The sequence below is a fragment of the Oryzias latipes genome, chromosome 21, assembly GCF_053564925.1.
Source record: "Oryzias latipes strain Hd-rR chromosome 21, Olatipes_Hd-rR_3.1".
In the NCBI taxonomy this organism is placed as follows: domain Eukaryota; kingdom Metazoa; phylum Chordata; class Actinopteri; order Beloniformes; family Adrianichthyidae; genus Oryzias; species Oryzias latipes.
The window spans coordinates 31,168,781-31,184,128 of NC_136257.1; the positions used below are offsets into that span (position 1 = coordinate 31,168,781).

At 42.5% G+C, this 15,348-nt stretch overlaps 2 protein-coding genes across 2 annotated transcripts in view; one reads left to right on the plus strand and one right to left on the minus strand.

Annotated features, from left to right (window-relative positions):
• Positions 1 to 15,348, plus strand: part of ttll4 (tubulin tyrosine ligase-like family, member 4) — a 70,330-nt gene that overhangs the window by 36,563 nt on the left and 18,419 nt on the right. The window contains exon 2 of the mRNA XM_004082035.5: positions 8,336 to 8,418. The gene's annotated coding sequence lies outside the window, so the exon portion shown is untranslated. The remainder of the gene's footprint in view (positions 1 to 8,335; positions 8,419 to 15,348) is intronic.
• si:ch211-67e16.11 (uncharacterized) lies at positions 161 to 14,965 on the minus strand. Its single transcript, XM_011489983.3, has 8 exons — positions 13,902 to 14,965; positions 12,767 to 13,039; positions 11,293 to 11,526; positions 8,370 to 8,540; positions 6,879 to 7,010; positions 3,645 to 3,811; positions 3,282 to 3,554; positions 161 to 3,205 (listed from the first exon to the last, which is right to left on the minus strand). The coding sequence occupies exons 1-8, from the start codon at positions 14,131 to 14,133 to the stop codon at positions 3,029 to 3,031; spliced, it is 1,659 nt and encodes a 552-aa protein (XP_011488285.2). The 5' UTR covers positions 14,134 to 14,965; the 3' UTR covers positions 161 to 3,028.

The following is a 15,348-nucleotide window of genomic DNA, read 5'->3' on the forward strand; positions in this document are numbered from 1 at the left end:
GAAAATGTGTTGGGGTAAAAAAATATATAGACGCCAGTAAATGTTATTCCAGCTAAAATAGATTTTCTGCTGTGGAGTTTTATCAATCTCTTCAGAACAGAAACCTCTGCAGGCCTGTCCTCCAGGCAGAGAGATGCCAGCCAATCACAAAACACCATCAGGGGTTTCTAAAAGTACTTTATTGGTTATATTCAGTGATTGACAGCATGCACCTGGGAACATTACAGGTTTCACTTCGTACAGGTTGTTACACCAACTGTGACACATTGGAACAATACTGAGTAAACAAACCTGTAATAAACAACACCAGACAGGGTGGAAAGTGGGCGGAGTTTGACGATACTGAGACATTTGGACAAATTCATGAACACTGATCACGGGTGCCGGGACGTCTATTTTAGCACAACGTTAACATGTCACAAAGATTCTTCCTTTTCTGATGAAACATTTGAATCTCCATACAAACAATATTTCAGCAGTTAAGTTCACACTTATTGACATTTTTCATAATGAAATGGTGAAAAGTGGACAAGAGCAGCTCGTTTGTACCTTTCTAATATTTTGGATTCGTCCTTTTTGGTACCAAATTGATTAAACAGTAAAATTATAGTGAATTTTGACATTAGGAACCACTGACGGGATTCATTTGACATAAGTGTATCATTAGTTTTTGCCATGTCCTTATAGTTCAGGTGTTTTTTTTTTTTTTTAGCAGCTCAGTGGCCTTGTGGTAGAGCGTCCACCTTGTGACTGGAATGTCGTGAGTTCAAATCCAGGCTGAGTCATAACAAAGACTCTAAAAATGGGACCCCATGCCTCCCTGCTTGACACTCAGCATTAAGGGGTTGGATTGGGGGGTTAAACCACCAACTGGTTCCCGAGTGCGGCTGTGTCTACAGCTCAACGCTCCCCCAGGGGAGGGGTCAAATGCGGGGAACAAATGTCACTCACCCAAGTGTGTCACAGATAATGGGACTTTTACTTTAGCATCTTAACCAAATGAAAATGTAATGACCAGATAATCTAAAGTTGATAAATGAAGTAGCAGCATATGTTACAATAACTTGAACTATCAAAGTGTAATTCGACTCAACCACAAGGTGTTTTTTTTCTTATCTTTTTTTTACTATTTAAAAACCATTTTTCCAGCTGGACAACCTTCCAATTTCCTCTAAAATGTGAGTTAAATTCTATCCACCATTCCAGTTTTTTGTCTGATGTCTAATGTGATCAAAGGACTGAAGTTTTGTCCAGTAAGACCCCCCAAGATGGGGTTAGACATACGCTTTCGGATGTGAAAGACCTTTTCTGTCTTTCACTGCTGTGGTAAGAGTCTCAGCGGATTGTGTTGAAATCGTCTGCTTTGAAGCTTCGTAACAGTTTATAGTTCATGAATATGCAAATATAAAGTTTTGCTAAATAAAAAAGTTTTCACGTGCCTAAGTTCCTCATTGAAACGTGTTGAGTTACTGATACATGTAAGACATTCGATGGAGAACTACATGTAAAATGAAACTTTTCCCTCTTTCTCACCAAGGGGCGGATTTAATACTTTAGAAGTATCAACTGAAAAGAAAGGACATTTCAAAATAGATGTTTGAAAGTGTAAATGATTGTTCTGAATGTTAAAAGCCTCTGAAATCAGGTGATCAAACATTGCTGAGGAGGCTGTGGGGTCTTAGTGAACTCCTGAACTTGAGGAAAGGTGACCTGTAGGTGTCATTTCAGCCTTGCAGGTTAAAACAGGGCAGTTAATACAGTGATGCTTTTGTGTAAACGTGGCCTCTTTCTTCACTTCCTGGTTTTTGCTAACCTTCATCTGGACCCCCCCCCCAACTGAGTTTGCAGTGTTAAGCTGTTTAGATGGAGTCTGGTCTCTCTGAAGGTCAGGAGGTGAGACTGGCTGCCTTTTTGTCTTCTGAGTTGGGAAAGGATCCATTCTTCAAATGGTGGTTGTGGAGGAATTTTCTTTCCAGGCAAAACTATGCGTTTATGTGCTCTGTTCTGTAGCTGTGAGGAAGATGTTTGGGAATGTGAACCTGGGTTCAGGTTCCATCCCAGAGTGGCTGTGTCCTAAAGCTGCTGGTCTGAGAGGTTTGGAAATCGGGTCAGGATGTTTTCCAGATTCGTTGATGGTGAAATAATGAAACCACGACCAACCAGAAGAAGGTCATGTGACAAACCTTTGACAAGGACCGGTGCGTCTGCATGTTTTCCAAACGTCCAAGCTGGCTGATATGCGGTGTGTCCAGCCAATTAGGACGTGGCATAGCAGTGCATGTTGGAAAACAAGCAGGAATGTGGCCCCAGATAATACCTGTTAGCTGTTTTGGGAAAACTAGACCTCATTTTCTACATCTTTACGATCCATCCCTGAACAGTGATCAGGTGAATTGTTGGATGTTAGAATATTACTGATTTATGTGAAATGTTGAAATTGTAACTCAACCCTAAGTGAGCAGACACGTTTGATCTGTCATTGGGCCTTTTCACTTCCTCCTCTTACTGTAAAATGAAGTGGATAGGAGATGATGCTTGGCTCTTGGGACCAACAGCGACGAAGAAAATATCGGTAACTTGGAAGGAAAAACCTCTGGATCAGCTGTGGTTGCTTTCTTTTGCTGGTTGAAAGTCGACTGTAAAGAGCCAAAACAAACTGCAGTTTGAGTTAAATACAGCACGAAGAGGAAGAAGGCCGGCGGCAAAGGAGTGAAGTTAGAGGGGAGACACGGACGGGTTCAAGAGAGGACAGTGGTGGGAAGACAAAAATAGAGATGAATGGTTGGATCTGCGATGTTAAAGTGCCCAAGAGACGTGTCTAAACACACCAACACACACGGCTAAGCTGAAGCGGCCTTCAGGAGTGTCCTCCAGCTGAACTCCCAGACACACTCAGATCACACGGTGCTCCGGATGCTCTGCTGGGACCAGCTGCCATCACGTCGGTGTTATGTCATAAACACACATAGAGACTGAACTCTGGGAGTGGAAATGATGGTGCGCGTGTCTGGGAGACTTCGCTGGTTGCTCAGTGGCTCCTTTGGGGTTTCTGGTGCCATCGGGCAGTTGGTAGGTTCTGGCAGCCCTGGTATTCCCGCCGAAGTTCAATGTCCGTCAAAGGGGGAGTGGCATTGCAGGGTGCGCCCGCCAAAGTCACATTTAGGAGGCCAGCCCACAGCTCAAAGAGGTGAGATGTTCCCCCACCCTGAAAACGTTGTTACAGGAAACCAGGTGAGTAGGAAGGGCAGGAAAAAGAAAAGACTAACTTAGAAAAATCTTGCCTTTGAAAGGTGATCCAGCAGGCAGGTGGTTGGACTTATGAAGGACCAGTTGCTGTCATCCCAGGCCTGGTTTAGCCTCTGATTCTGTAAGGGGAACGTCTGCCGGACTGGACTCTGGATGAGAACCACATTGAAGTGTTTCTGGGAGCCTCTGAGTCTCTTGGACAGGACGCCGCTGTAGCTTTGATCCACGAAAAGCAGAACTCGAGTGGCCTTGCAGCCAGCCAGGTCCGTCAGCAGCTCATTGACCGAGTATCGCTCCTTCAGGTCAGCCTTGACCGACACGGATGGAGAACTTTTAACAATTCAGCTGACAGATTTACCCAAGTCCCTACTGTGGGAGTGATGGTGAGTCCCACTTACGATGCCGTTCAGGTTAGCGTCCCAGAGTAGCATGGCACCGTCATTGCGTGTTGGCGAGTTGAGGTACAGAACCAGTGTGTCGGCACAGTGCTGCTTCCTGCAGATGTACGACATGTGGTTACGGATGACTGCCTTCTCCGTTGCTGAGTACACGCCCTCTATGTCCTCTGGGGGGGGAGACATATCAGACGTGTTAGACACAGAGTGAAACCTACAGGAGTTATATACTGTGTAAAAAGTAGGCATGTTTTTTCAGCTGTAAAGATTTTCTTTCCTGACCATACATTTGTGGGTCACCCTAAGGTGGTTCGAACCAGACCACTCTTAAATGGGGGGCGGTGTGAAAGACGGAAGTTAACAATGACTATCTATCTATCTAAGGACTCTGGAACAAACTCAACATAACTTAACCTGCACAGCTTAAACCTTACTCACAATGGCCCTTACGGGTGGATAGGAGCTGTCTGTGATCAATAAATGGGCAAACTAGTACGGGACATGCAGGTGTCCAGCACAAAATATCAGGGTTTAAGTAAAATGTTCATGCACATTTTTTCTATGGGCATGCTGTGGGTCTGAGGTTGTAGCGAACACTTACACAACACGTAAGGGTAAGTGAGGGGGAGTTCTGAAGGCCTTCTAATGCGAAATCAATGTGCGTCATTCATTTCCTTCAACCAATCAGATTCTGAGTTGGCGTCAGCAGGGCCTTCTAGCAGGCTTAGGCACAGTATTCAGACCTTCTGGTTGGACAGACGTTTCAGGAAGTCACATGCAGCCTTGTCCAGTTTGACACAGAGCCACGGAGCACTTTTTGATCCGTCTCAGTTGAAAACAGAGCTGACTGTAAGGTACGCCATGGATGATTTAGCAGGAAAATCTCCCACTGATCTCCTCGACTTCCTTCATCAGAAAAATCTGAACATTTGTGTGTTTGGCGCTGACCATCCCCGTCTGCGTCTGTCTAGCGGACATTTTCAGCTCTAAAGCGAATTCAAACCTACGCAGAAACACAACTGGACAGTCTGGGCTCTCAGCACTGACCTTGATGGAATAGAAAAGGACTTCTTGACGGAATTGAAGCGCAATAATCTACATGACAGGGTGATGGAACTGTTTTTGAGGGAAGAGAGGAGGATGGATTTTGTCTTCAAATCCAATTTTTTTGATGAGTGAAATGATAAATGTCATAATAAATAATATTCTAAATTGATGTGGTTATTTTCAATGTTTTTTGCTGGATGTAGTTGCATAACAAGATTTGTTTACTGTTTTGTTTATTCTTTTTATTTAGCGGCATGTATTGTGGCTACAGGAATTTTCAGTATACAATACAAAGATGGTTCCTGCATCGTAAAATGATTCATGAGGGGTTGGGTGATTCAGATGTAGCACTGCTGAAGGCTCAGGTGTGTAATGCACGGTCCGCCACTGAAATTGTGTTATTAATGGAATTGTATAAATGAATCATTAACGCCCCTAATTACTACTCAACAGAGCACAGACTAATTAGTGAATCCTTATGGCCTCAGTTATTATCCTGTTGGCTAAATTTAACCGACCATGAAAAATGTCCTTTTGGTTTGGTACGTCACTAACCTTGAATAATCTTTCTGTGGATAATATTAAAATGCAACAGCTGACTTTACCTGACTTTACCACTAAATTTCCAACATGTGGAAGTTCAAGAGAATTTATTTCTATGTGAATCTATGATGACAGTAGCTGCGGTTTCATGCGCAAAATATCTTGATCAGATCAATGGTCGAATTAAAATCCAACCGTGTTCATGGGCCCAGAAAACCTTTTTCCGATTAGAACAAACGTTCGCATGGTCACACATTCAGTCAGAATCAATCATTTGGGCATGCGCAGTAGTGTTGAAAATACCAGAAGAGGAAACGAGTCCCCGCTGTAAAAAAACCTAGCTGCCATATACATTCATGCATCAGCTCGGTGATATACGAGATGATCGTCCAAACATGCCTTTATTACTGTTTTGAACATTATAAAGCGCCTGTTCACTCATCATTTTATTTTTAATCCGTGCGGTCAGTGCTTTTTTTGTGGAAGAACGGAGCTGGAAGAAGGATTAGGTGAAGGTTAACACGCGTTAACAACATTTAGCCTTTGATGGACACAGAATCCATGCGGGAAATGCTGCACTCTACATCTTGGCTGCACGTAAATATGTGGGAATGACATCAGCCTTTATTTTGACAGGACACGACTGGAAACACAAATCCGCGTGATTGTTTGAACGGTTTCTAAGGACTGAGTGGCATTTCCGCCCCAAAGCCGCTGTGTGGGCTGGAAGTCCGACCTCTGCTCGGACACACAGTTCTCCTGAGTCTGCCAGCAGCTAACCCAGAGCAGACGGATCGCAGTCCGAAGTCTCCCAGACATAACAAAACAACAAAACGCACACGTAACAAAGCATCCTCCCTCCCTTCAAACACAAAGTTATGAACCCGGCTGCTCTGCTCAGAGACACAGTTCGCTCGGTCCACCGACACTCGAGCCCGGACCGCGCAGGGTCCAGATGTCACGGGGCACGAAATGCTCCTTCCTCCCACTCCCCTCGTGAGGGGTGTAATAGAGGGGAGAGGCGAAGAGCCAGCGGGGCGAGGGCAGGGCAGCGCTTCACACCGGGCGTCCGCGGAGCAGCCGGTCGCTCCTGTTTGAGCCCTAAAGCTTTCTCTGGAGTGAGAATTGAGTCAGCACACGATCGGAATGAACTGTTTACATGGACAACGATCGGATCAACAATCGGCATAACCCACCTATCTCAATCGGAAAGATATTTTGATCTGAACGAGTCTGATCGGGGCAGACTATTCCGAACGGTGTGCTTACATGACGCATTTTTCTTCCGATCAGGCGTTCTTTCCGATTACTTTTGTTCATGTAAACGCAGCTAATGTTGCCATGGTAAAGAATGTGTGCTGCCATCTAGAGGTGTATTTACAACAATCCAGCATTTGCAACATTTAGTTAAAAATAAATCGTTAGGGTTCAGCAGAGCTTAATCAACAATTATAGACCAAAGTTTGGTATATAAGTCATTATTTTCTAATTTTACAAAGTATAACGGATAGCATTCTCTTGATAAGAAGAGGATGTTCTGATCAAATCAGTAAAATGTCCAGAATTGCATGTCAAAAATCTTTCTTTCATCTTATTGATGATCTGTTTGCTAAAGTTTAGCTCTGTCTGAAAGTGTCGACTACCTACCAGGAAGCTGACCGCCGCCCGCAAAGAAGGTCTTGATGTGATCTTTATGGAAGCCGTTGTTCTGCAGCATTCTGTAGAACCCCACGAGATTCTGAGCGTGCCGCTGAAATGTGACCTGCTGCCGCCAGCCCCCTGCACGCACAAACAGTTCAATGTAATTCTGCCACTTCAAACACAGCTGTGTCCCGTCTTTAAAGGCTGTTTGTTAAAGGAACATGAACATATCTGACAAACACCTGCTTAAAATCCTGCTATTATGAACAAATGAAGCATGCGTGTAGCTATCATGTAATTCAACTTTGGAAAATCCAAATCCTGGCACATTTTAGGGTTCAATCTAAATCCATGGTGCACCCAGGCATGGTTCACCTAATCATATCTGAGCAAATAAAGGGTTACATTCATTAAACAAAATTTTGAAGTCAAAAAGACGCAAAGCTTTCCTGATCCAAGTCATGTGTTGAACCTTTACATGAAGGGTCAAAGTACATAAGTGGGAAAAAAAATAAAATGACAATTGAATAAAATCCTTGGATAAACAATCCTAATTATGGAAAACTTTTACGTAATTAAGTGAATATCCAAAAAAAACAACATATTTTTTTAAGTTCAAAATTAATTGAATAACATTAGGCTGAACGATTATAATTCACTTTAAAGTGACTGCAGTTAAACAAGGCACTGTCCATTAAAAACGCAGAAGCATTAAAAAACAAAAAGTTAAGACAATCAAAGATAAAAAACATAAACAAGTGTCAGAAAAGAATAAAAAAACAGATAAAAGCAAAAGCAAACAAATAAAAACTGTAAAACTGTCTTAAGTTTTTTTTTTAAATTGAAATAACAGAAAAATAGTACAAATAGTGCTGTCATCCCATAATGCTTTCTGTGCGATTAATTACTCACGACCTGTTTCTAATTAATCCATTTTTCATCTAACCTAATATTTACTGTGAAAAGCCTCATTTTGAGGTGTTTTTATTTAAATTTGTGACGTTGTTGAGCTATAAAAGATCAAAACACATCGAAAAAAGCGGCTTCAGGAAGTTTGAAGAAATAAAACATTCATGCAAGGAAACAGTTGGACCTTCGTTTCATTTTTCAGGAACACAACAATGGCTATTTGAAAAATGAGAATAACGCAATTATATAAAAATAACTTTAATTGAGCGCAATTAATGCAAGTATTTGACTTCCAAGGTACAATTACTTTGCAGTTAAATGCTATGTAAAAAAATGAACTTTTAGCATAAAAATCTACATAAAATTCTTAATTAGCTGAAAGGAACCAGAAAGATGCAGAGTTTTTTAGTTTACTGTTGAATGAGTTTGTTGAAAAGCAGATGTTTGGTCTGAAAGCAGCTGGAAAAAAGCAGGAAAACTTGGAAATAAAAAGTAGACCTTTTTTTTTGTTTTTCAAATTCGGTTTAGTTTAGTTTGGTTTTTCTTGACTGCAGACGCGGTGATGATCAAAAACCAGCGAGATCCAACCTGAGAGCAGCACTGCGTGGTCGCAGGTCTGGTAGAGACGGCAGGACAGGTGAGTGGCGAGCAGCTGCTGGTGACATCGTCTGGTGTTTTTGTTCAACTCGCAGCTGGAGACCGGAGAAGTGGTGGAAGTCATGGGCAGCAGCTGAGGACACCTGGCGAACTCCGAGTGTTCTGGATAGAAGTGGTTAGAGAACAAGAACAAGCTGAGGGCCGATAGGTTAGAACGTCAAGCATTTATGATAATTAGTCTTTATTCCATCACGATGGAGGGGGACCTGCTTGTCTTTGTGGATCCTTATCTTGCTGCTGAAGTTAGAACATTTATTTGACTTTTTTTTATTTGACCCAGAAAAATTATTTTTAGGATAAAATTTTGAATATGATGGACAAATGTCTTTATTTCCATAATTCCATCCATTAGAAACGTGAAGCTTTCATAGAAAAAAGGTCAAGGTGCAAAAAGGTAAAGACAGAGATTATGATCGAGTCAAATCAATCAAAATACAGTATTTTCAAAATGATTAGTTCATTTTCAGTCCTTCAGTAGTCTGGCCAGGAGCCAGGTCCTGCTGGAAGATCAAATCTGCATCTCCATCCAGATCCTCAGCAGAAGGAATCCTGAAGTCCTCTAAAGCAGGGGGGGTCAGAATCCAGGTCTGGAGGGCCAGTGTCCAACATGTTTTCCAACCAACCTGCCATTGACTTGATCCAGGTAATCAGCAGCAGATGAAGCGGGATTTCTGGAAGATCAGCAGGAGGCCTGGAGTTCCACACCTCTGCTGGAGAACACTCTGCTAGACTGTTGCAGTGATTTTTGGGTTGAAGAAAGCAGATTTACCAACACCGGCGCTGGACATGGCAGCCCAAACCCTGACTGACTGTGGAGATTTCAGTCTGGACCTCCATGAGCTCGGGTTCTGCTCCTCGGCCGTCTTCCTCCAAACCCGTGGATTTTGGTTCCTAAAGGAAAGAAAGACTTTCCTTTCATCCCAAAACAGGAGCTTGGACCTTCTTCTCTTTGGCCCAGTTGAGACGTTTCCTCTCTTGGACCAGGTTCAGAATTGTCTTGGAGGAACCCGACAGATGTAGCCCACCTCCCATCTGAACGTGGAGGTTTCTGAAGCTGCTCCTCCACCTCCTTCCACTCTTTCTAGTGGTCTGCAGGTTCTGGAATCTTTTGAAAATCCGCTGAAGCCCACGGTCGTCTCTTTAGCTGGTTCACCCAAATTTATGTAAAAATACACACATCAATTAAACAGTGGGCCCCAAATCTATACTTTATGAAGAAGTTACATGTTTTATGGAGCTATGGAAATAAATGCACTTTTCCATGATATTCTAGTCTTTTAGAAAGGGTCTACACGTACATGAAATATACATTCTACACTATTGCAGTTACACGAATGAATAGTCTCATTTTTGTGGAACAAATCCTCTCAGATTTGCACTCTCCGATACAAAGACGTGATCTGTGGATCTATCCATGAACCTGCAGCCTGTAACGGTCACCAGTAGTTCTTTTTGTTGGACTTGCAGGTATCCTTTGATGATGACATCATCGGACTGCCTTTTTTGGACCGACGCGCCCTAACGGTCGACTAGTTTCCTGTCATTTTTTGGTAATTGCAGAAACGTTATCGGTCATCCCCCGTTTGAGCCAGGCTGGCCCACCCCATCACCTCCACATCCGCTGGTGGAGGTGGGTCCTAAAGCGGCTCCACTTATTTCCTGGTTTATTCATGCATCGTTAGGATGAATCGTCCTAACGATGCATGAATAAAAGTTATTAATAAATCAACAAACACTGTTATGCTGAGCGGCAGGGAGGTGAATTCTTCTTCTTTAGTGTTTTTACCGTTTACTTTGGCTTTTCCGTCTCCTACAGTGGTCCTAGAATTCCGGCCGGGCAGAAAAAAACGCTACTATTCCTTTCGCCTCCGTGGTCATTGTTTACAACAGTTGGCACTTCCGTGTTTTGAAAATGGCGCTCCCTACTCGTCACTACCAAATCCATTGGTCACAGTTCAGCGTTGTGGCGTTTTAGCAGCCAAGAAGTTCAACCAGTTGAACTTTCAGGGTGCGATTGATGAACGCCTGTTGTGTAGGTAGAGTGGGTGACCGGACTTAAAGACTTGAATAGCGACACGTGAACACAAGTCTTCTGGAAGAGGAAGCGCAAAATTTGGGTTGACATTCGTTTACGTAACTTTTCATTGAAAGTGGCCGCTTGAACGCGAGTCGACACAGCCGGTGTGAGCGCAGCTTCAGAGCCCCAGAAACTGTGTAGTCGTGTGTGTTGTTGGTTTTTTTGTTTTGTTTTTTGCTGCCATCTTAACTTTTCTCTCTGCTGAGTTCCTCTTTGCACATCAACACTCCGCCCATGACTGTTGGTCTGATGTTCTTGTTCTAAAAGTGTTAGAGTCCAGATGGAGGTAAGCTTCCAGAACGTTCTTGGTGTGTCTCATCAGATCATTAGTCCAGATGTTCTGTAGATCATCCAGATGTTCCCTTGTCTTCTTGTCACCTTTCTCCTTGAACTCTCCATGGATCCGTTGGATTCCAAAGTCTCTTTCTGCCGGTTGAACTCATTTGAGTCCGGTGAGTCCTCTTGTTCTTCAGTGACCTCCTGGATGCCTCCTCCTGTGTTCCAGGAGTCCTTTGGGTCCGGGTAGACTCTCCGCTGATCCCGGCTTTCTCCGTGTGTGGATGATGGAGTCCAGTCTGAATCTTCTTGAGTTTCTTTAGACGCCAACGTAATGTTGATTTTTTTTTTTCCGCCTGTTAGCAGTTTTCCGTTTGATTTTCTCAACGATGAAGATTTCCTCACTAGAGTTCAATCAATCAGAAAACTGCAGTGAAAGTAAAAAAACAAACAAACAGGAAGCAGTTTGAGTTGTTGCTTTTGTTTTTTTGCCGTTCTTACCGACACACCGCAGTCTCTGAGTGCGGTTCCGGTCTCCGACAGCCACCACCAGGGGCAGGAAGTGGACCTCACAAAGCCCCCTGATGGCTTGCTCCAGCAGACGGCCGCCGCTTGGGCCGCCACGCCCCCCGCCCGACAGACGGCTGTTACCCAGAAACCTTTCCGGTCCGGTCTGCCGGCGCTTCAGCTGGTTCTGACAGCGGCCCTTCAGAGCCAGCGTTAAACACTCCGCACCTGAAGGCAAAAGACGGCTTAGCTTGGGGAAAAGATCGTTGTTAAGACGGTTAAAGGGGGTCTAAAGGAAGTTCAGAACATCTGCACTGATGATCATCAATAGACGTCAGATGTTCCTGGAAGGAGACGGAGCTTCAGGTTCAAGGATTCAAGGATTCAAGGAATGTCTATTGCCATTTTCAGTGAACAGAACAGTTTCACAGAATTGGAATTTGCTGAGGTTGCTCATCATTCTGAAGTTTTAAAAGCATTTGAAAGATCTGAGAGGTTTTTTGGTTGCCTAAAAAAACAGATTATAGTTTCACCTCTTTGTATCTAATAAGACACGAAGCCCCCCCCCCACAATGAACACAGGTCTCCTGATTGGTTGACTTAACATTTAGTGTGAGCTTCATTGCTATCTATCACAGACAAGCAACTGAAAGTTGTCAAAAAAACGACAAATCTGAACCGAACCAACTTCATGTGAAACTATTGGCCCTTCGTGTTCTGTGCCTAGGAGCTGGCAGCACAGACTCTTCCTGGAAGGGGCGGTCCCCCACTTTGTGATGTCACAATGTGAGGACCCACTTGTTTTCGTGGGTTAGAAGGGGCTGGTGCTCAGAGATGCATGAACGGATCAAAATAACGCTTTACGGTAGTTTTTTTGTGAGGAATTAACATTAAAACACACTTAAAAGCTCCAAAAGTTGATATTGCATGATTTTTAAAATACAAAGAAATATATGGATATAATAAGAAAAAATTGTGTTTAAAAATGCTACCTGATCCCTAAGCATGCGAGTTAAATTTACACAGTAAGAGCAACATTTTCTGACTCAAAAACACTAAACAACAAATTACCTGACAAAAGTTTTTATTCAAATAAAAAACAAAAAACTATAAAAAGACATATTTAGCTTGAAGCAAAGAATGACAACAAACTGAAGTCCATAAAACATGAAGAAAACTTGAGCTTTTGAAGAATCTCTGTGAAAAGAAAACAGTTGGAAAAAGAACCTGGTCAAATCCATCTAATGGATTAAATTAGATCTGAATTTTAGGATTAAAAAGTGAATTCCAGATCAAAAGTATAAAATGTGTTTAAATGACTGAAACTTTCAGCAGCTTCAAGAGATATTAGGGCAGATTTGAGCTGCTTTTCTGTTACTTTCACTGGAATCTGAAAGTCTCAGCAGAGATTTATGTCTGAACCTTTGGTTCAGAACCAGCAAAGGTTCTGAAGGATGCGTTCACTCACCCAGGTAAATCCCATCCAGGTGGGAGCATCTCTTCTTCGTCACATTCACATCCACGTAGAAAAGCACCACAGGGTGTCCAAAGTTCTCCTCTGGGCTGGGATCCAGCACCAGAACGGCGTCGTGAGCCGCAGAGCCGTGCGGGGGTCTCTGGTACCGGTGCAGACCCTCCCGCCGGTTCAGGGTTCGCCCGGTGCTGAGACCCGACTGCGGCTCCGAGCTCAGCATCCCGCCGGAGGAGTCCGGCAGAACGGCCAGAACCTTGTCAGAAGGACCTGGACCAAAGGGAAAGAAGAGACGGTTGCTGCTGCCGATGATGAAGGTCACACGCAGAAAATGCATCACGCTGAGCAAAACCTTTCAAAATAAAAGCACTTTAAAAACACAAAAAGGTTCTGAGCATTTCAAAATAAATACACTTTAAGATAACTTTCTATAATAATGTGAGACGTTTAGGTTAATGAGATCATTGAAAGTACGATTAATAAACATAAATTACTTTTATTTAAACATCAAGCAACTACAAAATAAAAGCTTACATTTTTGTTTAAAAACAATACAAAGTAACTTTTCTTGTAAAAAATATCAAAATAACCTAAAAAATAAAAATGTGAATTTCCGTAGTCTGTAAAAATAAAAATGTAAACATTAAAGTCTGATCAATATTTAAGTTTAAGTTAATATTTGAACAAGTAAAAAACCTTTTTCAGGACAATATTAATTTTAAAACTATTTTTATATTAAGCTTTGAATCAGTAAAACAAACAAATTTATCAATCAGTTTATGTAGAAGGTTTTTGCTCAAAAAAAATCTAAAAGCAAAACTGTCAGAATAATCTTATCAAAGACTGTGACGTCAAAATGAACTGTAGGCATTTTATAAAATGTAATTGATGTTAAAAGGTCCCCAGTCTGTCAAATAAAATTCATTTTTAGAAACAGACATTTCACTGAATCCATGAGGCAGTTTTTTTTAACTTAACAAATATTTAAATTGAATCCACTTTAAAGATCATTAAACTTTTTTAAATTGCGTTTTTCTTTTTGGTTATTTTTTGTTTTCCTGGCTTTCCATACATTCGGAGGATTCTTGGACCATTCACTTTCCCACGCGCGCTCGTGCTCAGGTGCGCTTACCTGCCGCGGCGCGCGGCTCCGACGCGTACACGGCCACGGAGGACGGCGGCAGGTACGCGAGCCGCCGGCACTCCGCCTCGGACACGGAGGAGGAGCGGCGGAGGCAGCGCTCCAACTGCTCCCACTGCAGCGACTGCAAACCCGCGCGGACCCAGCGCTCCAGGCGCGCCGAGGCCGCGCCGCGTGCCGGGCGCGCGAGGAGGAGAGCGCCGAGGAGCGCGAGGAGGCGCATGCCGGACGCTGCAGTGGATTCCGCCGCAGATCGGAGGAGTCGGTCCTGCTTCTACTCCTGCTGCTCCTCCTCTGTCGTCATTTCACAACTTTATCAGCAGTTTTCCTTTGGTTTCGTCCAGAAAGTTCTTCTGCTCCTCAGCGGAGTGTTTTTACGCACAGGTTTCTGTTTGCGCTCTAGCTCATCCTCACCGCACCTCCTATTCTGCTGTCCTCTGGGAGGATGCAAGAGTACAACTCTGCAGAAAAACACCTCCTCCTCTGTGATCCGGATGTTTAGGGAAAATCTTTAATAAAAAATAGAAACTTGTCTTGCTTTTATTTGTCCTGTAGCTCCTCTGCAGCTCAGAGTCGCTGATGTTCCGCCTCAGACTGCAGCAGCTTCTTATATGTAGATGACGTGCATGCGCACACGCATGCTCAGGTGCTGACATGTCAGGAGGAAACAGAAGGCTGGAAACAAGAAAGGAGGAAGAATGATATGAGGGAATTTATTGATTAAAAAAATAGAAAAACAGGAAATAATAAAAAAAAAAAACAGGAAGAAATTATGGAGTTTAGGGTCAGAAAGAGTAAAGCAAAGCATGATGGGGGTTTCTGGATGTATTTACCGAATAACATTGAAGATGATAAAAGAAGAAAAGAGATAAAAGGCGAGAAAAGGAAAAGAAAACTTTAGGAATTAGAGAGTTTTGAAGACAATATTAGTATTTGATCTTTGGTGCCCTCTGCTGTTCAAATATAGGCGGTGCAACAAACTCCCTAAAGTGAAATATAATAATAGGTTTAACACAAAACCTCCTAAAAACATATTTAGAGTTCAGAGGTTAAAACCAGAGTCCTCTTTTTCTGATGTGTTGTATACATTTCTTTGAATGTAAATATTCTATAAGTTAAATTAACTTTTTCTCTGGTGACCTTGAATAGATCCGTTTTCTTTGTTCTTGAGTCATTATTTTAAAATCACTCTAGCCTCTTTTTATTATTTAGTTTATTATTTCTGCGTCAAAAACCATGTGTATTAATAGGAAGTGGATGGGATTATAGTTTTGTATTTACCCTTTTTTTTGTAACTCATTTCTTTACTTCTGTAAATCTCTTTGTGTTATAAATATTTGAAAATGATGAAATTAGAAATAAAGATTGGTTGGTTTATGAAATATTTAATAAATTTAGGGGAAACCTACATGAACCATAAACTAAATATCAATTAATG